Source organism: Heloderma suspectum, chromosome 11 (assembly GCF_057233095.1).
Source record: "Heloderma suspectum isolate Gila_16-S chromosome 11, 16-S_ref, whole genome shotgun sequence".
Lineage (NCBI taxonomy): Eukaryota > Metazoa > Chordata > Lepidosauria > Squamata > Helodermatidae > Heloderma > Heloderma suspectum.
Window position 1 is genome coordinate 27,957,533 of NC_139468.1, and position 27,617 is coordinate 27,985,149.

The 27,617-nt window shown below is 45.5% G+C and overlaps 1 protein-coding gene across 1 annotated transcript in view; it reads right to left on the reverse strand.

Annotated features, from left to right (window-relative positions):
• Nucleotides 1-27,617, reverse strand: part of ACAN (aggrecan) — a 60,059-nt gene that overhangs the window by 17,983 nt on the left and 14,459 nt on the right. Inside the window, exons 7-13 of the mRNA XM_084816443.1 lie at nucleotides 26,909-27,083; nucleotides 22,790-22,917; nucleotides 21,481-21,774; nucleotides 19,211-19,393; nucleotides 15,630-17,813; nucleotides 13,282-13,395; nucleotides 3,715-3,828 (exon numbers count right to left, since the gene is read on the reverse strand). Of these exons, the coding sequence (XP_084672569.1) occupies nucleotides 3,715-3,828; nucleotides 13,282-13,395; nucleotides 15,630-17,813; nucleotides 19,211-19,393; nucleotides 21,481-21,774; nucleotides 22,790-22,917; nucleotides 26,909-27,083 (3,192 nt within the window). The remainder of the gene's footprint in view (nucleotides 1-3,714; nucleotides 3,829-13,281; nucleotides 13,396-15,629; nucleotides 17,814-19,210; nucleotides 19,394-21,480; nucleotides 21,775-22,789; nucleotides 22,918-26,908; nucleotides 27,084-27,617) is intronic.

The window sequence follows — 27,617 nt, forward strand, 5'->3', positions numbered from 1 at the left end:
GACCTTTCAGCCGTACAGTGTTTCTCTCTCTCTCTCTCTCTCTCTCTCTGCCACCCCCTTTTCTCTCTGCCACCCCTTCTCTGTCTGTCTGTCTGTCTGTCTGTCTCTGACTTGCCTCCTCTCTGCCTTCCCCTTCCTCCCTGGGGAGGGAGGGATCATCCTTGCCAGACATCTGAACTGATAGCTTGCAGAGGGCTTTTGAAACTAGGCTGAGGACTGCATTGGGCCGCAGGCTGACCACCATCTGCTATATGAGATCAGAGAGTGAGATCAGTAGTAGTGAAGCCTCACATCTAGCATGGAGGTTGCAGGCTATGTGTGACCTGGCTTCCCTCTCCCCACACCCCACTCCAAGAACGGAAGATGGTGTGATTGAGCCATCACTGCACCGTAGTGCACACATACACAATGTTTTTGACCCATTAGCCAAGTTAAGTAAGCAGAAAAAAAATTCCTATATGATTGTTTGTTGCTCTCATATTCTTTTCAAGGAACTTGGGTGAGAAGAAGAAAGATGTAAGAGGAATCAACTGTACATTATTCCCTTTAAGATGCAGGGGGAGGCATCCTACCCTACTTCTTCCTGGCTGCCTATTGTATTGCTAAGAGGATGTGCTGGAAATGTGTTCTTTATTGAGATACCAGTGGGAAGTTCAACAGCCTGACAGGAAAATAAATATCCTCTTTGCACCCACCAAGGAACCCATCAGTGTTTGTACAGGGTGAAGTATTTTGTTGGGGGGGGGGAGGGGAATTTGTCACTAGGAAAAGATAAAGATTTCAGGGGAGGGGTGATATAGGTTTATATCATTCTTCCTCAAACTGGTGCCCTTGGCCATACTTGCTGGGGATAATGGGAGTTGTAGTCCAACAGATCCAGAGGGCATCAGGTTGGGGAAGGCTGGTTTATACAATTACAAATGATGTAGAGGAAACTGACTGACTTTGTCTTCTCTGACAAAGATAAAATGTATCCCTTCCTAATAAAGCTGGAACTTGGGGTGGTGGGGGATGAATCAGATTGTCAGTGGGTTCAGGACTGGAAAAAACTCAGTGACTTTGCCCCGTGCATGATGAGCTTAGGGTATTTGCTAAAGCGATCACTACTAGCTTAGATGGATTTTTAAAAGGACTGGACCACTTCATGGAAGATGATTCTGTCAACACTTGAGTAGTGGAGGGGAAACCCAAGGGAGTGCAGTGGCAGGATTCCTCCCCGCCCAAAGCAGGGTCACTGACACAATCTGCTAGAGCAGCAGGATAACTGATGAACTCTCCTTGCTCTGGCAAGTGACTGAGGTGAAAATGAGGCTTTCAAGTTTTATGACTGTTTGTGACAGATAAGCATAGAGGAAGTCAAAGAATGAGGAAAAGGCAGAGGCTGGATCCTGCTTTCCTTTTCTTTGAAGGGATTCCTACCTCATGCCCACATTTTAAATGGTGACTCTTCCTAAGTTGAACTTACTCCTAGGTAACTATGCATAGGACTGTATCCATGCCCAGCTCGATTAATTGTGAGATTGTATTAGTGGTTTGCTTGTTTGTTTTGGATGTCTTGTGTTAATGAGGGAGTTTTTAAGCATAGTCTCCCTCTCTCTCTCTCTCTCTCTCTCCTGGGGGCATGACTCTGCATTCTTGGGGGTGTGGCTATGGGGTCTGTCATGATGAGTTTCTGCACTTCAAAATTTACTACTACAACTGCTACTGATAGCTATAAATGGAACCTCTTTGTACAGAGGTAGAATATATGTATTAGATGCCAAGGATGAACAACTTGTGGACTTCTAGAGCAGGGATGGGCAACTTGAGACCCTCCAGATGTCTTGGCCTCCCAACTCCAGTCAACTCTATAGTCAATGGTGAGGCATGCTGGGAGTAGTAGGCCAAAGCATTTGGAAGGCCTCATTGCCCACTCCTGCTCTAGAGGCATCTGGATCATTGCTGTCAGTGACAGAAGGGCCTTTGCTCTGATCTAGCTAGGCAGTTCTTATGTTCTGATAATTAGTATCACCTTTGCTCAGAGACCTGATATCTTCGGCCAAGAACAGTCTGTGTGTTGGATCCAGATTTAGCCATACTTAGCATAGACCCATTGACATCAGTGAGGTGCACGCTATTGATGACTAATTTATTGATGTCAGTAGGTCTACTCTAAATATGACTAAATTTGGATCCAATCCACTGTGCTCTGTAAAAAAAAGTACAAGAAGTTTCCCAAGTGAACATTTGCAGAAAAAAAAAACCCATTCCACGTGGCAGGTATGGGCAGACTTCACACTTATTATTATTAGGACCTTGAGGTCTACCAACCACAGCCAGGTGCAAAGTAGCATCTCATCTGTGGAGCAGTTGCCTGTTGCACCTGGTAAGTCATGCACCATGCAGAGCTGCATATACAAATAGAAGACTACATCTATGTTACTTCAGATTAGGCATTCTAACAAGCTACGTTTGGGGAGGGGGAACAACTTTCCATGGCTGATATTGTTAAACAATCAGGAGTCAGAGAGCTTTGCTGATCTACCACAAATCATCCATTGGATCTCGATCTACCTTCTGCAGATCCCTGCCCTACAGCAAGTGACGTTGCTGTTCCATGGACATTTCAGAGGAGCAGAGCTATTCCTTCAAGGCATCTCAGCCTGGGGCTGTGGGTGGTGTGAAGTAGCTTTTTGCACTATAACACATGTTCTGTGATTGGGCTTCAGGCCTTCCTGCTATTGCCTTGGATGCTGAATTATTAGGGACTAGTGCCTTTATGACAGGCCGTGTGTATGTGGAAAGAGGGCTTGTATACTGCAGAGAACTGTAGAGACGCAATGAGTCAGTGTAGGGTTGATTACCCGCTATAAGGAATGGAGGACATATTCTTTCCTCCACTGCAACATTATCCTTCATGTAGCACTCCCCCCACCACACCACCATAGAAGTGAAAGGGGAAATGCATTCACATGGGAGAAAGAAAAGGGCTGCAGTTCGAGACACCACTGTGGAGGCTGAAGTTGTCCTGTCTTTGGTGAACCCTAAGGCAAGGGTGAGGGTTCTCATCCCTTCTCAATTGTACAGCAGATTTCAGCTTGTTTAACTTTCTCCCATCGATTTCTGTGGGGTCCATTGAGAATGGAATCAGACTCTATATGAATAGCGCCACATCTTCATCTGCATAACCCCACCCTCTCTTCTGTTTCTTGGAGCGATGTTAGAGTGTGACAGAATCCTGGCACTGAAGAGTGTGATCAAAAGATACAATGTCGGGAGCTTTCATGTGTGTGTGCATGTATTGTGTGTAAGTATACGTTAGAGTGATGTTGGTGTGTGATTGAATCCTAGACTTTTAAGAGTGTGACCAAGTGTGTGTGTGTGTGTGTGTGTGTGTGTGCTTGAAAGAAGGTTTCCTTTGCTTCCTAAGAGTGACCAAGAGAACATCCAGGAGTCACAGAGCTCCACACATAGAGAGAAACCGCCTAGAGAAACTGATTGCTGTATGCACGATCAATATAAGGTGGTAAGCAGAGGGATCAACTTTTCTCCTGGTAAAACTCATTTTGTAGTTATTAAGAGTTAGCTGTGAAGAGATGAGGATGAGATGAGATGGGATAGGATAGGAACATTGAGTGTGTATGTGTCAGGTTGCTCCCCCCGCCCCCAGGGAAGAAAGAAGGGATGCAGTTATTAGTACAGTTAGCTGAAGCTGGGGAGGGAGGTAGGCCGTACCAATATCACAGAGGTCCCCTCCGTAGCTGGGAAGGCATAAGCATGTGAAAGTGTGGATGCCATCGACGCAGGTAGCTCCATTCAGACAGGGGCTGGAGTGGCACTCATCAATGTCTGCAAGAAATCAAGGGCTGCCATTAGGACTTGGGCTGGGCAGGGAGTCCATCAACAGAAGAACTGGTTTCCTTGTTTGTCTGAGGTAAGAATGAATGCATGTCTTGGAGGGATAGCAGGAGAGACTTGGAAGATGGGGCCAGTTTTCATTTTAGAATGATTTCTGCTGCTGCTGCTGCTGAAGAAGGAGAAAAGGCATGGGGTATGGAAAAGAAGAGAGCTGGCATGGACCAACTGGAGAGGCTAACTAGGCAACCGCCTTGGGTGCTAAAAGTCCATGGGTGCCCATCATTGTTTTGTACATGTCCTACAGCAGGGGCATTGAACCTCGTTCAGACAAAGGTCTGAGTTCCATCATGGTGAAGCTCAAGAGTGGTGTGTTCCAGTGGTAGGTAGGGCCAAAGGCAAAAGGGGTGGGGCCAAAAATATAATACCCAAAATGCCAACATTTCAGTGTAAAGCTCTTACTCAACCTTAGGAGAGGCAGTTCAGCCTTTTAGTGTGTGTGTGTGTGTGGGGGGGACCCTGCGAAAGCCAGGAAACCACCAAATGATTGGTAGTCAGGGGAAAGGGGTGAGACCAGGGGAAGAGGGTGTGGCCTGAGGTTCTATACCCCTTTCCTACAGAGAGAAAACCACCACTAGGTTTTTGGGAGGGGGCGTACAGAGGCAGTGGAGCAGTTGATTGGGGACGTATTCAAGGACGTAGTGATTGCTATTGGCAGCCCAGGGCACAGAGACCCCTGTAAAGACCTGTAAATAAAGACATGTGCTAGAAATTTCATGGTGAAGGGGGCTTAAAAGGGCAGGGAACCTTTGGAGAGTAGCCAGGGCAGGAAGCCAAATACGTTAATAAAGTTATTTGATTAAATTACTTCTTCGCAAGTGACTAGGAAGTATAGTGCCTCCACATTTTTCCTTATATGTCCAAAATACATATTAACAAAAAGTTACGAGACTTTTATATAATGAATGCTGAAAACTCAGAGAAGGGCCTGGAATATCACTTATGGTTGCAGCAGGAGTAGCCCAAGATGTTTTGCTGCCTGAGAGGAAGGACAAGGCGAGCCCCCCTCCCATTCCATGTACAGAAGCCGACTGGACTGGCAGCTGAATCTATCTTCGGCACTGATCCTGAAAGCAGCAAGCTAACTTAGGAGGTGCAAAGCAGGCAGCATGGCACGCAGGTCTCTCCTGCAATGCCTTGCTGCCACCTCCCAATATCTGCTGCTAGAGGTGACTGCCTCACTCTGCCTAATGGTAGGGCCAGCCCTGGGTTACAGCCTTGAGAAGTGACTGACATTAAAAATGAAAATGAAGAAAATGGTACCCCAGTGAACTCTTGATCATTGATGTGCTGTGATTATGCTGCTCAACATCCAATGAGGCACAGGATGGGGGTTGGCAGGGGTGGGGTGGGGTGGGGTGGGGAGACTTTCATTCACTTAGAGCAGCAAAACTCCGGCTGTTCCCTCCCCCCTCCCCATTTCCCCGCAGCAGATCAGCACTGTGATGATATGTCAGGGTGTTTCAGATTATTCGTAAATGAAGAGGGTAGTGGGTTTTTAAAGGTCTTTTTGGCATCATGTCCTGTCAAATGAATGATTGACTTGACTATTATCTGCCTAATTTAACCATCCAGGCCTGCTGCTTTCTTTCCCTTCCGGATAGTTAATGATGAGAATGGTTATGAAGGCAGAGGATGCTGAAATGATGCAGCAGCCCTCTAAACTGCTTGTTTGGGATCAACTACCAAAAAGTATGTCACCCTCTGAGTTTGTGGGATGAAGAGAGGAGCAGAAATGTTAATAGTAGTAGTAGTAGTAGTAATAATAATAATAATAATAATAATAATAATAATAAATGGACAGTTAGAATCTTCTCCTTTCTTGGTTCCTTGTTTGAGCTTTCCTTAGATCCTAAACCAGATTTAAAAAATCTTAAACCCAAACATCAAAGACTAAATCCTCCTCTTGCCCCATAGTGTAGGGATCAGCAACTGAAGGCCAAACACAGCTCCCTGAGACCTGTCCTCCTGTTGTCAACCCAGAGGCAGGAGATTGTGCAGACAGAGTGATAGATGTGCCAATGGAACTGGATGACCTTGGAGCAGGGAGAAGCTCATCTCTTCCTTTAGCCCTTGTGAAACTATTTGTGGCCAAGGATGTAGTACAGTCTAGCCTTCCTGATACATTGTCATACTGTAGTTGAAGCTGGACCTCATGACTCTGGTGTGGTTATGTGCCTTACTTTATAGAGGACAGTCATCTGTTTGAAGGCCTCTCTGGTCCAAAGTCTTACTTAAAAATAAAGAACCATAAGAAGCCAGGAGAGCAGGGACCTTGACTTTACCCATCAACAGTTAATACCTGGACAACAGACTGAGCAGACACCCAGGTCCCCAAGTCTGGTCACACTCTTCCTCACTATGGTGAGAGGTATTGTATTCCTATTTAAATTATAGTCATTATTTCTAAATTGGCATGTATACATATAAACTAGTGTATGCAAAATCTATGCACATATGTGTCCTCTTTTTTGGCAATGGCTTTCCTCTTTTTTTTTGGTGCTGTGTAATTGGACACCCTTCACATCTCTGATAGGTTTTGTGCATCGGAGCTGCAAAGAGATCTTGGAATGTCATGTGTCAGGAATGAATCTAACTCTGCTTCCAAAAGCAGATGGAAAAGACAGCAGAGGTGTTTTATTTCCAGCTCAAGAAACCAGAGAGTGACCTCCCAAAGTGCAAGGAAATGATTCTGATTGTGTGAAGAAAATATTCAAGGCTGGAGAGAGAGAGAGAGAGAGAGAGAGATTGAGAGAGAGAGCTTCTACAGTTCTGTTAATGAAAACAGTACCTTTATCTTTCAAGGATTTCTCATTTGGCCTCCATAGGAAAGAAAAGTCTTAGAAATGTTGATCCTAAAATGTTGACAATCTAGCGATTTTCCCAGCAGTATAGCTAAGAAATTAGTACTTATTGGGAATGTAAAGTCAAAGAAGGTGACTTCTTTGATATATAACCTTCATGACTAGATTTATCCTCCATGAGGATATATAAGATATATAGCCACCACTAATAGCCTTATTCATCATGAGTTTGTCTAATCCACTTTTAAAGCAATCCAGATCAGTGGCTATTGCTACATCTTGTGGAAGTGAATTCCATATTTTGATTATATGCTGTGTGTAAAGAAGCACATCTTTCTGTCTGACCTGAATCACCCACAAATCAGCTTCCTGGGGTGACCCCGGCTTCTAGGTTTATGAAAGAGGGACAAACACTCTACCCACTTTCTCCACACCATGCATAATTTTATACACCTCTGTCAGACCCCCCCTTTGTAACCTTTTTTCTAAGCTAAATATCCCCCAGAGTGTTGCAATTTTTCCTCATAGTGGAATTGTTCCAGCCCTCGATAAGACTGATAAGACTGATAATATTGTTTAGCATTTTCTGCACCTTTCTCAGCTCTACAAAATACTTTTTGAGGTGCAGTGACCAGAATTCTACACACTGTTCCATGTATGGTCACACCTAGGGATGTTGCAGGAGTCTGTGAGGGGAGTGGAGTCCAGTGGATTCCCCTCCCGCCTGCTGGGCCTCCTCGACCCTGCTTGCCAAGCCACTGTGTGCTTACCCAGCCATTCTCCGAGCACCGTGCTGTCTGTGAGCACCTGACAGCTGCCTGTCCCCTGGGTGAGCTGCCATTTTGTGAAAAAATGGCAGCTTGGGGTTTTCCATAGCAGTAATGTTGCATAAATGGTGGCCATAAAGGGGCCATTTTCGCAACATTATAGGCCCCCCAAAGATGGATGTCTTGGGACTATAACTTCCATAGTCCCTGACAATTGGCCATGGTGACTGAGGCTGATGGGAGTTGTAGTCCAAAACATCTGGAGGGCACCAGATTGCCTACCCCTGATGTAGAAGAACCAAGGCCCTCTTCACTAGGGACTTCATGACTCCCAGATCCTGTTCACCAACACAGGCTTTGAACATAGGGATGCATGGATATTGTAAAATCTGTCTGCATTTTACAGATTGTCAGGTGTCTTTTGTTCCATTGTCTGCTCATTGATGGAATCAGATTCCCCCCAGAATTCCCCCAATTTGCGCCAATTTGCATTTGTGTGAATTTGCACTTGCAAAAATGTGCAAATCCCCCCCCAATGTGCCAGTTCACCTCAAAATGTGTAAATCCCCCCAAATGCATATTTTCATGCTTTAGCCTATGGGGGAACTGCACATTTTTGGCTGGTGTTTAATTTTTTTTTTTTTTAACATATTTTTCTATGACTAAATTTGCATAAAATTCCAGAAAGTGAAAACAGAAACAGTCCACAAGTCCATGGAATCCATGCAACTCAGGAAAAGCTGGTCTGCTGCAGAATCCATGGGTCAGAGTCATAGAAACCTGAAATCATTTGATTCCGTTGGAGATTTCTCCAACATGCCTAGCTGAACCAGGTAGGAGCTTGATGGAAAGGTGACAAAGTGCTGGGCTTCAGGACCATGGGCTGCCCCTTTAAAGCTCTCCACTCCTCAGCTGGGGTGGGCAGGGAGCCTGGAAGCAGGCAGGGACAGGAAGAATACGAGGGCTCGGTTGGAGTGGAGAGACTCCATTGGAACAAGCAACTCACTCACAGTGAGCTGTCCAAGGTCCTGAAAATGCCGCACTTGACCACCCCTGTACTTGGACTAGATCACCTTTCCCCAATGTGGTGCCTTCCAGATGTTTTGGACTTCTTCAACTCCCATCAGCCCCAGCCAGCATGGCCAATGCTCAGGAACACTGGGAGTTACAGTCCAAAAAATTCTGGAGGGCACTGGCTTGGGGATGGTTGGGCCACATTCTGGCCTGCGTTGGGGTGTCCCATGCCTTCCACTGCAGATGTGCTATGGGATTTGAATCAGAGATTGGCCGTTGCCTGTCCTGCCAGTTGTTTGTGCATGTATGAGAGCAGCACATGTGAGTGCAAAAGATTTCCTGAAAGAGCGCTACCCCCACCCTGTATTTTGCTGCTGGTGCCACCTATTCAATTGCTCTCCTCTTCTGCTGGGCACTGCCTCCCACCCCCCAAGTTCCTTATTTTGCTCTTTCCACATGCATCCCACATGGCTTACTTCTTCTGCCCTCACTCTGATGACATTGCCCTGACGCCAATTCAGAGTAAGGGCAGCGGCAGGAGGCAAGGCATCACGGCTTCTGGGGAGGAAGGAATGGGAGTAATTTTGAAGAAACTAAGTGGCCTCTAGGAGTGGTGAGAGTGAACGTCAGCTTCTAAGCCCATGAATGGAATCGCAAACCTTTCTCTCTGTGATCTCAACTTGGCTCTGGGTATGCAATCCTATCTATGCTGATTCAGAAGTAAGCTCCGTTGAGTTCAGTGGCAGTTACTGCCAGGAAAGTGTGCTTAGATTTGCAGCCTTAGAACCACGTAGTCAGCCAAATGTCAGCTGCTGAGATAGATTTTGACCTGTTGATAACCCATGTAAGCCAGTTATGTTATTCTAGTACTTCTTTCACAAGAACAAAGACCTTCCCGGTTTTAAGATCAGTGAAAACCAGCTATTTCAGCATACATGAATACAACATGAAGGCACCAAGGGTCCCTGAGAGGTTGCACTCCCCGCTGCCCAAGAAGAACAGCACAGCAAGGGGAAGACACATTTGGCCACATCCATTGGCCAGAGAAGGAGCAACTACAGGGAGCTCTGCTTCTTCCTCCTCCTCCTCCTCCCTGCCAGAAAGAACTCTCGGTTTCACATGCCAGTTGCACTAGGAGCTGCACAGCAGAAGGAAGCACACTCTGGCCTCTGCCACAGGCAAGGGGACCAAGGGCCACTGGGAGGCTGCATGCCCTGTCTCCCAGGGAGAGCATCATGCCAAGGGGGAGACCCACCTGGCCGCATCCATCAACCAGAGGACTAAGGGCTGCTGGGGTGTGTGTGTGACTTGAGGGTGGGGGTTGTGTTATTGCCTGTGCTTTGTAAGCTGCTTTGAGAATCATTTGACTGAAAGGCAGGGTATAAATCTTCAGGATTGAAAACCAAATACAAAATAAACACACAGCAAGTGGTGGAAAGCCTTCAAGCAATGTGTATTGTTGTTGTTGTTACTGATAATTATACTTAATAAGTAGTAGTAGTTGTAATAATAATAATAATAATAATAATAATAATAATAATATGAAGTCTCATCTACCTATCTGCATTAGGCTAACATAGCCACAGCTTTTGAACAGCAGTGCTGTTTTAAGTCAGACCAGACTACTTGTCATCTAGGTTAGCATTGTCTGCTCTGATAGACACCAGGTCTCCAGAATCTTAGGCAGAGGTCTTTCCCATCATCTGATCATTTTAACTGGAGATGCCACTGATTGAACCTGGGATCTTCTGCATGCAAAGGCCCCCAATCTTTGAGCAGAAGTAGACATTTCAGCAGAGCATTTCAGCAGGAATGCAGGTCTCTTCTAAGAAGTTGCAAAACAGTGGCAGAAAGGGTGGAATTAAAAGTGGAGGAGTGGAGGTGGGAAGGACTGCTTAACCCTTCTCCCACCTGCCACTTTCTCCTTGCAATCCCCTATTCTCCAGCCATTTCCCCCTATGACAGAGCAACGTGAGTCTGGAGCTGTGGATCGGGAAAAAGCAGCTGGGGGCTCACGGGAGGAAGGTTGCATGGGAAAACTAGCAGGTGAGAGGAGAGTTAAGTATGCCCTCCAGTCCACCACTTCCAGTTCAAATTCCACCCTCCACCCAATGCTTTGCAGTTGTCATTTGATGAGAAAACCCACACTCCCAGCTCCAGGTCTCCAAACATCTGTTTCTGCCCTTTATCATCTACCCTCTCTGATAGTCTTCTGGGCATTGAGAGAATTCTTCTGAGGACCATCAATTAGAGATCATGGCAGGTCCTGGGCTCAGCAAAATGAGACCTTCAAATATCTATGGGTCTTGGGCAGTTGGTCTTGAGTGGCTGGTGTTTGTACTTGCTGCAACCACATACATTTTCTAGGCTGTTTTCTTCTTTGTGTGCTTATAGTCACTCCATCTTTATTCAGTGTGCTAACCACTGGGGATAACTATCATTCATCCAGCACAGCAGCAAGAGAAGACAAACCAGCCATATGGCTAGTTCCAGCTTTTACATGAAACTCCGAACAGCAGAGGAAATTAACAGCATAAAGCAATAATAATACATTGTAGGAATTCCATCAAACCCCTGATCAACTGTTTCCCCCCTCAACAAATGTTTCCTTCCTCACTTTAGTTGCTACCATGGCAAAAAAGGCTACTGTTCCAGTAACTTATGGAGGCTGGTGTGTGTGTGTGATGAAAGATCATACAAACTTGCCACTACCCTAATATGAATGCTACAGTCCAAGAAAAAAAATAAATCACCATGTGATTCTTCAATATGCATAGATTGGCTATCAGTGGATTAGGTTCTATAGCCCATCTGTGATGTACATTACTTTGTTGCCCCTATATATACTTGAGGCATGAAGATTTGAGGCAGCTTCCCAAAGAACACAGAGACCAGGCCGATGTCAGGCTGGCCATTTCCCAAGGTCCACATGCTAGCAGAGGTTGACCATTAAGAGTCCTCGAATCACCACCACCTATTCCTCTTCCTCCTTACCAGTGTCACCTGCCTGCTCACCTAGCCTCTCGCTCTTGCCCAGAAGGGGTGACTGTGTGGATGATACTGGTGGTGAAATGGATGAGCACCAGCTGCCACAACCTACTTGCTCACTGGATTTTTGTTCAGCACGATAGCAGGTGGAGGCAATGGCAAGGAGGAACAGCAGCAGCAAATGGCAACAATGTTGAGGAGGGAGGGATGTCCGTCATTTGAAAATCCAGCCCTTTGGGGGCCCAACGGATTCCTGCTGCCCACCTGGCTCAGCTTGCATTTGCAAGCCAAGCTGCAGGCTTTCCCAAAAATCCAGGAACTTTTTTTCTTCTTCGTAAATAGAACGTTGTGCTAATTTTGGCCACAATTTGTGTAATCCGCATGAATTTCAGATGCAATTTGCTTAATTTGAGCAAATTCTGGCCATAATTGGCATAAATTAAGCAAATCACGGCTGGAACATGTGCAAATTACACAAACTGCGGCTGCAATTTGTGCAACTTTCTATTTATGAGAAAACAACAACAACCAGACAATCCATGAGCTGTCCCAACTCGATGCAGATCGAGCCGGGCCAGCTCACAGGGAAGCAAGCCAAAATCTGGGGGGGCTGAGCTGATGAAAGCTTGGAGAACTCCACCCCCCTGATGGATTCCTCTGACATCCTGAGGAAGAGGAGGAGTCTAAATGAGGAGGGGAGGCCCACACTGAAAGAGATGAATGGATGCCATGCCCAAGGGCTCCCTATGCCTGGAGGTGGCATGAATGGACACAGCAATAGAACTTCTCTCCTCCCATTTCCCTTATATCTGAATTAATGACTTCATGAAATAAGGAAGCATTTTGGACGTCCTGGTGATTCCCCAATTTTGATATGTGATGCTAAAGTCTCTGACTTCAAAAACTTTGTTTCTTATCCTCTTTTGACTACTACAGAAGCAGCTGTCATGAAATCAACATTAGCCTGTTTCACAATTTCAAACAATATGAAACACAGTTGCAGAAACACATTGTACTATTCATAAATGGGCCTTAAGTTGATGAGGTGGCAGCAGTTCAAAATCCAGTGCTTTGGGTCTGGGCTCTCAGGTCTATCCAGCAATCCTCCAGGAGAGGAAGAGAGTGTGACCGGGATGGTAATGTCACGGGAAGCTGCCTTATGTTGAGACAGACCATTGCCCCATCTAGCTGGGTATTGTCAATACCGACTGGCTGCTGCTCTCCAGATTTTTAGGCAGGAGCAATTCTTTGGCTGCCCTACCTGGAGATGCTGAAAATTGAACCTGGGAGCTTCTGCTTGCAAAGCATGTGCTCTGCCATTGAGCTATGTCCCCTCACCTTGTTGTTATGTATGCATGTAGCCCTTTCATAGTATCTTGCTTTTAGATTGTAAGCCTGCAGGCAGGGACTGTCTTCTTTGTTCATTGATTGTAAGCTGCTCCGGGAGCCTTTTTTGGCTGAGGAGCAGGATAAAAATACAACAAATAAATAAATTACTGGATGTGTAAAAGAAGAGCAGATCTACAAATCAGTCTTCTGTGCAGGGAAACCCACATCAGATCCTCTTGCACTTAGGGGAATTAAAAAGGAATCCTGCATGAATAAGTAGAGCAGACCTGTAGGTCTGTTTACACATGCTCAAACATAATGCATGGTGGTAAGCCATCTCTTCTGCTGCTTCTTGGTTCTTCCTCTGTGTTCAGAACCTGGGACATTTGCCCAGATGCCCAGTGAGTAGAGCAGCTTTGCACCCACACTCACTTCAGTAGGATTATTATCTTCCATCACCATATTAAGAAGAAGTCAGGACTTACCTATGTCACAGTGATCACCCGTATACCCAGATGGGCACAAGCAAGTAATGCTCCCGTCTTGTTCCTGGCAGGTTCCAGTTCCACATGGCTTCTCTTCACATGTCTTGGGTATAACTGCAACCATGAAATTTATTTGCTTTTAATTGTTCTGCTGTGCAGCTTGTAGAACCACAACACTAAAAAAGGCCTCTTAAGACTAATCAAGCACATTTCCTATTCCTACATAGGCAGAATTCCTTAATTCTAAATGAGGGCTCTTTCCAGGTTTGGTGGGCTCCTGTGTAAAAGATCCACAGGGCCTCACAATAGACAAGAGACATCCTTCCTTCCCCATAGTAGGAGTGTGACATAGTGAAAAGTACCTCCTTACCCATAGTGAGAGTCTGCTGTTTGCTCACGTTTGTGATCCCTAATTGGCTTTCCCCATTGGCCTTTGAAGGGGAAGAGAACACTCAAGGGTTTGAGAAGAAGATTAAGAATGACAGTAGCAAGGGGTAAAAAAACCTCAGGCCTGAGAGTAAAATTTGCCCCACATTGGGTCCCAGGTTGATCCTCTGGAATTTCCCAGAAGGCCCTGCCCTCTTCTTCTAGCCACACCCCTTTTCCCCAATCACCAAACATTTGGTATTTCCCCAGCTTGTTTGCAGTTTTTCCCCATTCTAAAAGGTTGAAATGTCTCTCCTAAGGCTTAGTGACTGGCTACAAAAGCTTAAAGCTACAATATGCTGGTATGTTGGGTGTTTGGGCATTTTTGCCACACCCATTTTGCCTTCAGACCTTCCCATTCCAGAATACAGGCCCTGAGATCTTTACCAACATGGAATTCAGCCCTTGAGCTGAAAGAGCTTCAACACCCTTGTGCTAGGTGGATGGTTTTGCTCAGTATCTATGAGCTTTGGACAGCAACCCAGCCTTGCTGACTACTGGTAACAGTCAGGTTCTAAGGTAGAACTGAGTAATGGAAGCCCCCTGGGCTAAATCTACCCCCCCCCACACACACGCGCACATAAAGAAGTGATGCTTGGTCCTCAAGTTGTCAACTTACAGGGCGAAGAGGTGTGGACAAAACAGCAGCATCTGTAGCAACAGAACTTAATGGCAGGCCATCTTAGAGGGTGCTGGGCCATCATTCCTCTTTTCTCAAAATGGCCCTCTGGGAAAAGTAGTTGCTGACCGTGGTTTTACTTAAACCATCTTCAACAGATGCTCATTACTAGTCATGAATCGATCAGGACATGAAGAAAATTAGGCCACTGAAACCATTGTACTTGGAGGGTTGGTTCAGTAACCCAGCAACCTCCCAACCAACCAGCCACTTTAGAAACACACTGAGAAGCAAAGATTGCTGTCAGTTGCTTGGCTGCAACAATATCCTAACTGAAACACAAAGGAGAAAGCCATCTCATAGGATATTTTGAGAACTCATAGTTTAGACCAGAACCACGCTAGTGCTAAGTTAGTGCCTAGATCAAAATTGAGGAAACTGAGTGCAATTAAGCATTAGCCAGGAGTGAGGTCAATTACACTGAGCGACTCTGTGGTTGGCTGGCAAACTATGTACGCAAATGTATTTTGCTAGGAAATAACTTCAGTGAAAGCAGTTCTTTGAACCTGAGTTACTGTTAAACTTCATCAGTTCTCCTCTGAGGAGAGCTTTTTACTACAAGAGCTCTCCTCAAATAAATAAAAGGGATTTGAGATGCTGGAATGAGAGATGTTACTGCCTCCTTTCAGATGCTGGAGACTTCAGAGGAGAATCCTGCAGGATGCTCCCAGGTCACATTAGGCCTGGCTTATCTGTACATCAAGGCCACTGGTACACCAAGAGGAGAATAATATTGACACCTTCTCAGTGTTCTGCAGACCTAGAAGCACACACAAAGAAAGAACCAACAGTTTCCAGTTACGTTGCACTAAAACTCACATCATCCCCAGCCATCATGGCTATTTGCTATGCTGGGTTGGGATGATGGGAGTCATAGGAGAACATATCTGGAGGGCACCAGGTTGGGGAAGGCTGACCTAGAATGTCATGTCATCAAGACACAGGTAGCTTCTTGCTAAATGCTAGAAAGGATGAAGGGGACTCAAATATGTCCAAATGGACTTCCACAATGTTTAGATATTCAGTCATTTGTGTGAGCAGGAATGAGGTTCTTTGTGAGATCCTATGGATGAAAGGGAGTACAGCAAAGGAGAGGTAAGGGCAGGATGTGGCTTGTGAACCACCCAGACAGCTTCGGCTATTGGGCAGTATAGAAATGTAAGAAATAAATAAACATTCAGGAGATTCAGATAACCAGGACTGACTACTGAAGGATCTAGTGTACATATATTTTTAACTATACCTTGTGCAGTGTCCTCAGTCTCATCAGTCACCTCTGGTGAAACTTCATGCATGACATCAGTGGGAGTAGGTGGTGTTGGAGGAACCTCTGGAATAGCCACACCTTCTGTTTCCAATCCCAGTATTACAGGTGTATAGGCTTCTGTTTCAGCTTGGGTCTCATCTAGAAGCTTGGAGTGCTCAGTTAGTTCAGCATCTGGATTATCAGTGCCAGGTTTCTCTGGAACATCTGAGACTGGGTGAGGGGGTGGCCCTGAGCTATCCCCATGAATTTGGCTCCTTTCTTCAAATGCCCCAGAAGGCAAGCCACTGACAATAGGTGCCCCAGATGTTTCTGGGTAGCTTTCAGGTAATGCAGAGGTTTCGCTACTCGTTTCATAAAGGGTTGACATTTCTAGGTGGCTTTCTGGCAACGCTGAGGCTTCACCACTGGTTTCATGAATAGTAGAGGCTTCTACACCAGGTTCATGAAATGTGGACGTTTCATCACTAATATCATGATATTCGGGGGATTTGATGGTACTTTCCGGATATGCAGAAGTCTCCCCACTAGTTGTGGAGGCTTCCCCACTTGATTCAGGAAAATGTGGCACTGCCTCTGTTCCACCAGCCAGTTCCTGTGAAACCCCTGGGGTGGTCACAGCTTCTACTAAATCAGAAGTGACTAAGGTGATTTCTGGGATTCCAGAAGCATCACCGCTAGTACCAGCTACAGTTGAGGACTCTCCACTTAAGTCAGTGACACCAGCAATTTCTCCACTGAAATATGGAATGCCTGATGATGTGCCACTGATGTCAACTGTCTCTGATGGTAATCCACTAGCTGTCATCACGCCATATACTTCTCCAGATGTTTCCCTCTCTCCTGAAGGGAAACCACTGATTTCTAATACCCCAGATGTCCCTTCTCCTAGTTCCTGGGCAACAGATGGTTGTGTTACAACTTCCACCAAAGTTGTATCCACAAGAGAGACTGTGGGAAACCCAGATGAGACCCCGCTATAATCATAAATTCCAGATGGCAAGCCACTGGTGAGACCAACACCAGAACTTTCTCCACTCAGTTCTGTTAGTCCACTTGGAAGTCCACTGACTTCATGAACTCCTGAAGTCCACCCACTGAAGTCTATTTGACCAGAAGGCTGACCACTCACATCTAAAATTCCAGACACTGTGCCTGATAGATCTTCATCTCCTGAAGGCAATCCACTTATTTCTACAAACCCTTTCCCTTCTTCTTCTTTAGTTGAAGGGGTCGTCACTTCAAACAAACTAGCATCTATAAAGGTGACTCCTGAAGGTTCGCCGCTTCCATCAGTAGCTGAAGCTTGGCCACTTAGGTCCACAAAACCACTGATATCAGGTATCCCAAAAGGTGCTCCACTGAAGTCAATTCCTGAGGATAACCCACTGATATCTGGTAGACCAGATGGTTGTCCACTAATGTCAAGTCCTGATGGTAATCCACTGATATCTGGCATCCCAGACAGCTCCCCACTGATATCAAGTGCAGAGGAAAGCCCACTGATATCAGTTATTCCACTGGTGTCAGTTCCAGAGGGCAACCCACTCGTTATCCCACTAAGGTCCCACTCAGCAGAGGGCACACCTGATATGTCTCCATCTCCACTGACGCCAATTGTTCCTTTCCCTTCCATTTCCCTTTCTGTTGCTGTGGTTACAACTTCCACCAAAGTGGCATTCACAAGAGACACAGTAGGGAATCCAGATGTGAGACCACTGTAATCATACTCTCCAGATGGCAAGCCACTGAAAAGGTCAACAGCAGAACCCTCTCCACTAAATCCAGAAGGCAACCCACTAATTTCTTCAGTGCCTTTGCCTTCTTGAAGTCCAGGTACTCCCTCTTGGATTCCCGAGCCGATCCCTGATAATTCTTCATCTCCAGAAGGCAAGATGCTGACTTCAATTATGCCGGAAGACAGGCCACTTATCTCTCCTGATGGTAGCCCACTCTCTCCAGAAGGGAGCTCGCTGAAATCTGGGGCTCCAGAAGGAAATCCACTTTCTCCAAATCCAGAGGGTTCTCCACTAGGCTCAATCATTCCACTTAAATCTGGAGCTCCAGATGTCCACCCAGAAACAGATGTCTCTGTGATTGGAGCTTCTGCACTTGTTTCATCAGGTATCACATCGACTGGGGGAGGAACAGCTGATGGGCTCACTTAAAGAAGTGTGGGAGAGAGAGACCAGATTAAACAAATCTTAGTTAATTTCTCACACAACACAAAAGAAACATCAATTTAGGCTACTTTCAGACTTCACTCCTAGAAGCTATGATAGCAGGAAGTCAGCTCCTAGAACAGGAAGTATTTAAATACTTCCTTTTGCAGAGCTTTTGAACTACCAACATTATTTAGGCACAGCAATAGCTCTCCTTCCCCCTGACCCAGCTCTTCCTGCTAGACCAGGAGTAGGCAACCTACTCCTCCCAATGGACCTCCCAATGTTGTTGGACTGCAACTCCCATCAGCCTTGCTGATGGTGGCAGATGATGGGAGTTGCAGTCATTGTGTGTGTTTTTTTTTTTAAATAAGAACTCTCCAGATTGTTAGTAGTTATCCAGGGAGATCCTGAACCACCAGGCCATCAGAGGAACACACGAAGCTGTTCTATACACAGGAAGCTGTCATCTATTATTTCTCCCTCTAGGCTAGTATTGTGTATCTGACTGGCAGTGGCTCTCCAAGATTTCAGGCAGAGGTCTTTATCATGACCTGCTACCTGATTCTTTTAATGGGAGGTACCAGGGATTGAACGGGGGACTTTCAGTATGCCAACCAGGTGCTTTGCCACTGAGCTATGCCATTACAGGAGCCTCCTATGAGAAAGCAATGGATGTAAATAAATCCTAGAGCTACCTTCAACTTTCATGACACCAGTATAGAGATGAGCCTTATTCAGACATGGCTCTATCATATTGGGCAGGTGTGCACAAACTTTTTGGCCCCAAGGGCTGCATCAAGCAGCATCAGGGGGCCACACATGTGTGTGCCTGTCCACATACACACACAAACACATACACAAACAAGTATACACAAGTATATAGATATATACACACACACAAAACACACACACACAAATGTGGGGATTCCTTCACTAGTGCTAGTGCTCTCTTGCTAGCAAGGGAACTCCTTCCCTTCTCCAATCTCTCATCAAATATCAGAGATAAGGGAAGGAATTCCTTCGCTAGTGTTAGCAAGGGAATCCCTGGGGTTTTTCTTGTTAGTGCAAAGGAAATCCCAGGCAGTGCTGCAGCCACAGCAGATGCTCTCTCTCTCTCTCTCTCTCTGTGTGTGTGTGTGTGGTGGGCATTTTTAGGGATTTCCTGTAGTGCAGGATCAAAATCACACCACCCCTTGGTATGCCTGCACCTGGGCCTGTCTGGAGTCCACAGGCTGGCAGAATTGGGGTTACTGTCTTGCAGGTTGGGCCTACGTACTTTGGTTCCTCTGCACATAGGTCGCTATTCCAGCATGATGCCATTACACATAGGATGCACACAGAGGTCACATCTGTCCTGAATGGGGCTACAGAGTTAAAGCATGGGACTTGACCTACCAGATAACAATGATATGTCTGTTGGAAATACTTGTGTTCCCCACTCGGTCTGATTTGCAGAATCAGTGGCAAACTCCATTTCCACAGTTGTTTCTTCCCCAGAAGGGACTTCCTCAACCCCAGGGACCAGCTGGGCTGCAATGAGATCCTCCTCTATTATGTCCTCATACAGAGATGGTAGAGCTGAAAGAGAAGAATCAGGGTCGGGAATGTCCAAGGCGGGGACGCTTGAGGATTTTGTTCAGTTGACATTTCAAAGTGAACCAACCTGATCTGCACCTCCTGGGCTAATGTGTGGATCATAATGAGGTTATTCTTTGGATTTTGCACTTCTCTGAATTTTGCCATGCAGTTCTTGGCTCCCCCCCAAAAAGTGTAAAAAAATGCATAATAAAATACATTTAAGGAGCAATCCTATGCATACTTAGTCAGAAAAAGGCTGGGGCATGCTGGGAATTGTAGGCCTTTTTTCTGTCTAAACATGCATAGGATTGTGCCCTTGGAAATGCATATTTTGGGAGAAAACAAATGTTCACATTTAAATACATGTAGACTCTTTTCATATGGATTCTTTTAAAAAAACAAATAAATCACAGATTAATGGGGAAATGGGACAGAACAGACTTAGAAAACATGCAGAACTGATAACAGACTAGAAATAGACTGATCCATCCATCCCTAATCCAAGGATATCATGTCTGATATCCCCCCACCCCCCATATTATATATGGCTTTTCTTATGGAATTACAGATAAAGACAGCGACAATAACCCTAATGCTAAGCAGTTTCACAGCTGTCATGTACATAGCTTGATTACTCTTAGCTGAATGTATCAATGGAGATCACTGACACATTATCCTCTCTGAAGGCTAAACATACCCAGGCCAGTTCCTTCAAACTTTCCTCGTAGGATTTAGTTTCTAGTTCCCTGATCATCTTTGTTGCCTCTTCTCTGAACTCATTCCAATTTACCTGAATCCTTCTTAAAGGATGGTGTCCAGAACTGGATACAGTATTCAAAGTGAGGTCTTAAATCTAGTGCCAATTGGTTCCATTGCACAGCCCAAGTTTCAGTACTCTGGGCTACAGCCAATGTAACATGAGTGGACTTCTACATGGGCCACAGGATTTCCCCTTCCTTTCATCCCTGCTGCACTCCCCCGAATCTGGTCCAGATTTGTTTCAATCTCTCCTATATAATCTTACAATCTTCTACCATGCCCATCATATTTTTACTTCCTCTGCTAAAAAGCGTCCACTGTTTCATTCTTTGGAAATCATTCACATGGTTCTTCCCTTCTGGAATACTATGGGTAGGATTGGAAGGATTGGTCTATTTCTTGTCTGGGTCAGTTTTGCCTGTGTTCAGTCTTTTGCCTGTGTCCATCCCATCCCATTTTCTATGTTTAAAAACAACAACCCCCCCCCCAAATTACACACACACACACATTCACTTTTAAATAGTATGCATTTCTCCCTAAATACTCATTTTTGTACACATTTCCCCCTTAAAAGAAGCATTTTTGTTTTTACACATTTTCCCCTACAATATGCATTTTGGTACACTTTTTTAATCCTAGAACTGTATCACAAAATTAGGAAAGGTGAGCAGTCCAAAGGATAACGGTGTTTCAATCTCCATATTAGTCTGAGTGCAAATTAAGCCAGTTCATTTAAAAACGTGCATTGAATGACATTCTCCAGCATCCCAAACTATAGGCTGGACCCAGACTTTGTTGTATTTAGAGTAGACCCTTTGAAATTAATGGCCCTTCAGTTAGTCATGACCAGTGCAAGTCCCATCGATTTCAATGATGCTGAAATTGGTTTGTTTTGAACTATGGGTTGTTTGTTGAACAGTGGGTTAGCATGTTGTCTGAATGCAGCCAGGGTGACTTGTTAACCATGCAGTGTGGCTTGTTTTCTTGGACAAGCTACGTTGAGAACCCACAGTTTGTTATTGGGTTGTTCTGGGTGGTTAACAAGCCACACTGCATGGTTAACAAGCCATCCTGGCTGCGTTCAGACAACACGATAACTCCACCTGCAGAAAACGTGCTGTGTCCAAACAACATGCTAACCCATGGTTCAACAAACAACCTGCGGTTCAAAACAACCCACACTCACTCACTGAGTGTGAGTTAGCATGTTGTGTGAATAGCTCCAATGACTAAATATGACTCAGTCTGGACCCAACCCATGGCCTGGTCTTACTCTGTCTCCACAAGGCTTGAAAAACCTTCTATGACAAGGAGGAGAAGGATAGTACCTCTGAAACAGAAGGCATGGTGTTTAGTTTGTGGGTCAGGGAATCCCGTCTGATTGGGGTACAAGTAGGTGGTTCTCACACCAGGCTTCTCTCCACCACACGCAGGACGTGGGTTGACAATGGGATATCGGAGACTACCATCAGCCAGCCAGCCGGCACGGCAGTCATCCAGGCCCAGTCTCCAGGCAGCATAGAGTTGTCCAGTGGAAGCCAGAGAGGCATTCTGGCTCTCACAGTATTCTTGGGCTTCCAGTAAGGTGAACTGTTCTGTCTGTGTTGCAAAGAAGACCTCACCTAGGGATAAAACAGTTAAGCATGAGTTCTTGGCTCAGATGTTACTAATTTCCCATGAATATGTCTGACGTATGTATATGCCTGCATATATTCAAATGAAGACTACCTCCCCTTATATTTCATAGAATGGGGGTGCAGAACATCGGATCCAGGGCCAGAAACCGGGCTGCCAGGGGTGCCAATCTGTCCCCCAGATGGACATGCCCCCTTCTCCTGGCCTCTCCCCTTTCCCCCCTAATGGTTTGGTGGTCTCCAAACTTTGATGCTGTTTTATCCCCATTCTAAAAGGTTGAAATTAGGGATGGGTGAACTCACCGTAGCTCATCCCACACACTGCTCGTTGGACCCTGCTGCTGGCTGAACCTGCTCGCCATATGCGGCAAGTTGCCAGGCAGTCCATGTGGGCGGCTGGCAAGCAGTGCACAGCTGCCCACTCCCTCCTTCACTGAGCTGCCGTTTTGCATAAAAAGGGTGGCTCAGCCATTTTCGTAAAGGGCCAATTATGCAAATGGTGGCTGTAAAGCAGCCATTTACGCAAACTTACAGAAGTAAATGGTCCATTCACACCCGTAATGCTGTTCAAATGGCCACTTTGCAGCCTCCATTTGCATAAATGGCCCTCTAGGAAAAAGGTCAAGCTGCCATTTTTATGCAAAATGGCAGCTCGGTGAGAGAACGTGCAGCTGCACACTTGCCCAGCTCAGCGCATGTAGAGTCAGGCAAGCACAGGGATCCATGGACTGGCATCTGGGGAGGGCCAAGCCAGCAAGAAATCACCGAGCTTCAAGCCTCAACCAGAGGCCGGTGCCATCCCTAGTTGAAATGACTCTCCTAAGCCTTAGTTATTGGCAGGAAGCGCTTTAAGATAAAATATGCTGGACGTTTTGGCCTCTACCCATTTGCCTTTGCTCCCCCCCCCCAGCAATGGGATGCAGCCCCCCAAAGCCTCTCTAAAATGGAAATTGGCTCTTGGGCTGAAAGAGGTTCAATACTGCTGCTGTACAAGAAAATTTACCATTCAGTCTGTCGATATAGCAGTATACATCAAACATCTCTGATGCAGGTCGCATCCCATATGTCCGCACACCTGGGATATCATCCTTGTCTCCTTCACATTTGCTCCGTGGAACCACGATGGGGTACCTGGCCAAGATGGACAAGGGAGGGTCATGGTCATCGAAGACCTCACATGTCCCTTGCTAGTCATTTTCTGTTTATTTTACACTGTAAAGCACTGTGCACATGGATGGTAATAACAATAACAATAATAGCACTCAATTAAAAGAAATCTTCGTTTCTTATTGCTATCAGTTTTAGTTCCATTTATTGCTTTAATCTACATCTGAGAACAACGAATAGAGCTCTAGAAAATAGCATACAGTTTGTTAGCAGGCTACTTGATTGACCACTTGCACTCAAAGAAGAATGTCCAAGTCTTGAGATCAACTTCAGAAGGACTGGTTGCAGACCCACCAGTAAGTACAATCAGGTTGGCAGGGACATGGGATAGAGCCTTTTCAGTAGTGGCTCCCCATTTTGGGAACTCCTTTCCAGGAAATGTATGTTTGGCCCCTTTTTGTTGTCTTTTAGATGAACTCTGTAGTCATTTTTGTTTCAGTCCAATTGTGGTTTGGGGAAGGTTTAATTATTTATCTTGAAACTCTTTTGGATGTTAGATTGATTAGGCTCATGTTCTGTTTACACTGCTCTTCTAGCTGATTAAGTTGTGGATCATTAACTGGTATATTATTTTAGTATGGGATATTTGATTGCACTATTGTATTGTGTCTTATAAACTTTGGATTATATGCTGCTTTAAGGGGACCTTCTTATCCTGAAAGCAGCATAGAAGCCTTCAAAATAAATAAATGATTTTATAAAAAAACTTTGTTTTTAGCCAATACATATATATGTCCTACAAGCCACAGCAGGTTCTGTCTCAGAAGAAACATTCTGCTTTTCCTCACTCATATAGGGGGGAATACCTCTTTTAAAATGCAGCTTCCCACCTGCAGTTTTTATAACTTCCTGTATCAAAATAATGATACATAATAATAACAAAATAATAAATAAAACAAAATAACAAAATAATAACATATTTTAAGTCTGCAGACTGATTAATTGGGGGGGGGGATGCCATTCTAGTTGATCCAAATTAATTGACTAAATATTGCAACCATTATTTGTTGTTGTTGTTGTTGTTCCTAAATTGCAGGTGTGAGAGAGAAGAAAGTTGATGGAGCAGAAGCATGATTAAGACAAAGGGTTGGATCCAGACTAAGTCATACCTAGAATAGTCCCATTGAAATTAATGGGACTTAAGTTAGTCATGACTAACTTAAGCCTCATTGATTTCAGTGGGTCTACTCTAAGTATGACTAAATCTGGATCCAGCCCAAACTTGATTCAGCCTGACCTCAGGGCTGGATCCAGGATTGAGGAGGCTTTTGGTGAAGTGCCCCCTCGTGGGCCTCCTCCTACATCAGGTTCGGTTGCCGGCATCTCCATGTAGGCTTGGGAAGGACTCCTTCTGAAGCTCTAGAGAGCTGCTGTCCATCAGCCTAGACAATACTGGCGAAGATGGAGCAGTGGTCCTACTTGCTATAAAGCACCTTCCTGTCAACATTGGTGGGCCCTGGCAGAGTGTTGGGATCTCAGCTGTTGCCTGAGGTTGCCAGATACTGATGCTGTGAGTCTGACAGCTTGGTGGTATTTGTACTGAGATTTCCCAGCTCAGCCTTAGCCACTTATGCTACCCCAGCTATCTCTTGAATAACGTTAAGAGCGCTTAAGAGCACCCAGGTCCTTTGTATGATTTGAAAATCCATTGGAAATAGACCTTCAATTTGTGGGTATGTGTGTGGGACTCCCCCCCCCCATGCACACACGGTAATGAAGAATGTTTTCAGACTACAGTGGCACATCACTTTTCAGGTCTGCTTAACTGCACTGCAGGCAGCCTCTCCTTCTGCAATGTAAAGAATTTGGAACACTCCTGTGAGTTGACAGCTTCAGTATAAACATCTTGCTGGGAAGGTTTGGAGGCGGTTCAGGACATGGTTTGGAGGCTAGCTCAGAGACAGACACAGAACTGCACCGTTGCTTTCAAAACCTCAAAGGGCATATCTCTAGCAGTCTTGCGTCTCAGCCTAGGGATGTCAGGAAGCATTTTCTAGAGAGTGCTAGAAGCCTCTTGGGCCAGGTTCTCAAGGAGGCAGTAAATCTGTATCTCGATTGTACCACTTTGGCCTCAGTTTATGGCAGCAAAAATGGAGTGGCAACCGAGAAGGCAGTGCAGAATAGGTGGCTTGGACAATGGGGAGGCATTGGGTGTAAGATTTGTGCGGATTTGGGGGACGAACTGCTTTATGTCTAAACAGGATTCCCAAGCAGTGAACGTTAAAGAAGAAAGAGGCAAAATACAAAGCAATGCAAATACTTAAAATCAAGTTATACCAATAAAAGTGTGGCTGATTCAGGAAAAGTTTGTTTAAATAAAAATATCTTTAGCAGGTGCTGAAAACAAAGCAATGTTGGTGCCCATCTGACATCAACTGGCAGGGAATTCTACAGAGAGGGAGCCAGTGCACTAGGGAGCAATCTTATGGCCGTTAGTCAGCAACTAGACGGCCATAGGATATCTTGTTTTCCAGGAACTGTCCTTGGAGCCCGTGCTCTGAGGTCATTTCCCAGAGAACTGACCTTCCCCCCATTCTTCACTGCCTCACAGGCAGTGCGGAACAACTCCATGCTCACATTTGTGTGTTGTTTGGTTTTAGTTTTTGTGAACCGCCCAGAGAGCTTCGGCTATTGGGCGGTATAGAAATGAAATAAATAAATAAATAAATAAATAAATGCTCCACTCTTGCAAGAGGAGCATGGAACGGCTGAAACGGGGTGTTCTGGGGTCGTTCTGGGGTGGGGAAGGCGGAAATGCTGGTACGACATATCCTATGTGTCATCCGGCAGCCTCCTCCCCTGCTTTGCCACCCTGTGGCTAGACAGCTGAAAGCAGCTGTCTAGCCGAAAATGCAGGGCAGGAGGAGTGTGGAGGGAACGATCCCCTCTGTGCTTTTCCTGCTCTGCATTGGATAGGCGGTTGCTTCCGAGTTCGGAGGTGGCCACCTATTTGCATAGGATTGTGCCCTTAAAGCTCTACTCACAGTGGAGTCCAAATGGACCACAGGTCCATGTGGAACCTCCAGGAGTGCATCATCCCATGATCTCACTCACCAGGCAGGCTGGCAAGGGTGAATGAGCTTTCTCAAATATTCTGGTCTCAAGGAGGGATGGTCATCACGGGGAAATCTAGCCCTTTTGGGGCTTGCTGATTTCCCCAGAGCCCCCAGCCTGGCTTGCATTTGTGAGCCGAGCCACAGGCTTTTCTCCAAAATCCGGGAACTTTCTCATTTTCCCCTTAAAATTGCCATTTATGCAAATTGCAGGTGCAATTTGCACAAATTAAACACATTGAGGCTGAAATTTGTGCAAATTAAGCAAATCAAGGCCAACATTTGCATAAATTGTGGCTGCAATTAGCATAAATGGTGATTTAAGAAAAAAGAACAAACCTGAACATCCATGGACTGGCCTGATTTGATACAGATGGAATTGGGCCAGCTCATGGGTAAGTCAGCTGGAGTCCAGGGGGCTGAACTGCTGAAAGCTCAACAAACTTAACCCCCACCTCACCCCGAAGGATTCCTCTGACATCCCTAGTCCCAAGCTGTTTAGGGCTTTATGCATTTAAACCTGGCCTGGTAGTGAACAGGAAGCAATTCCATCAGCAAAGGAATTACATGCTGAAAATGGGCAGCTTGTGACAACAACCAACAACAAGAACCAACAACCAAGAAACGAGCTGCAGTTTCTGGACCAACATTAAGGGCAGCCCCACATAGAGTGCATTGAAGTAATCCAGTTTTGAGGTTACTAGCACCTGTACCACTGTTACCAAGCTATCTCTGTCCAGGAGAAGCTGAACATGGTAGAACGAACTCATAATTCAGTCCCAGTACTGCCACTGACCTTAATTCAGGATGGTCATAACCTTCCCTAAAATTAAGGAGACCGATTCACAAGTGGGAAGTAGCTAGACATTCCCCTCCTTAGCTGAGTCACTGTCTGTCCTTACCTGACTGTCTGGTCTCTCAGCCAGCCAGCATCACATTGATCGTAACCATCCTCATAGGCAGCCTGCAGTTGTTCAGGAGTGGCGATAACAGCGTTATTATCCAGGCAGGCTTGCTGAGCTTTGACAAAAGTCAGGGAATATCTATTGGTGGATGGTCGGTAATGAAAGATGACACCTGTTGAGAAAAGAAGAAAAGAACTGAAGGGGCATTGAGCTTGAATACATCAATGCTTGGGCTGAGTTTCCACTACAACTGTGCCAAAATGTCTATAATTTTGAAATTCGGTTCAAAGTAGTACTTTGGGTAGCAAGGTTTGAGGGACACCTTGTTCTTCCTCCCAGTTATGGGCTTACCTTGGACAATGGTTGGCCATTTACATTTCCCACAATGCCTCTGATGTAGTGCTGCTCTGAGGCATGGTGGGAAATCAAAATGGCTGCTCCCACAGGGTGGAGGGCACCATTTTAATTTCTCATAATACTCCAGAGCACTTGTATATCAGGTGAATTATGGGAAGTTTATATGATCATCCACTGCTACCACCAACACCAACCATGGCTGTTAAGCCAGGGTAGGCATAAGTGCTGGTGGGCCCTTCTGCACCCTGGCATCCACTTGACACAACCAAATAATCTCCCACAATCATTTAACCAAACATTCGCATTGCTCCTCTGGAATTTCATTGCCCACACTGCCATTTAACCTGAG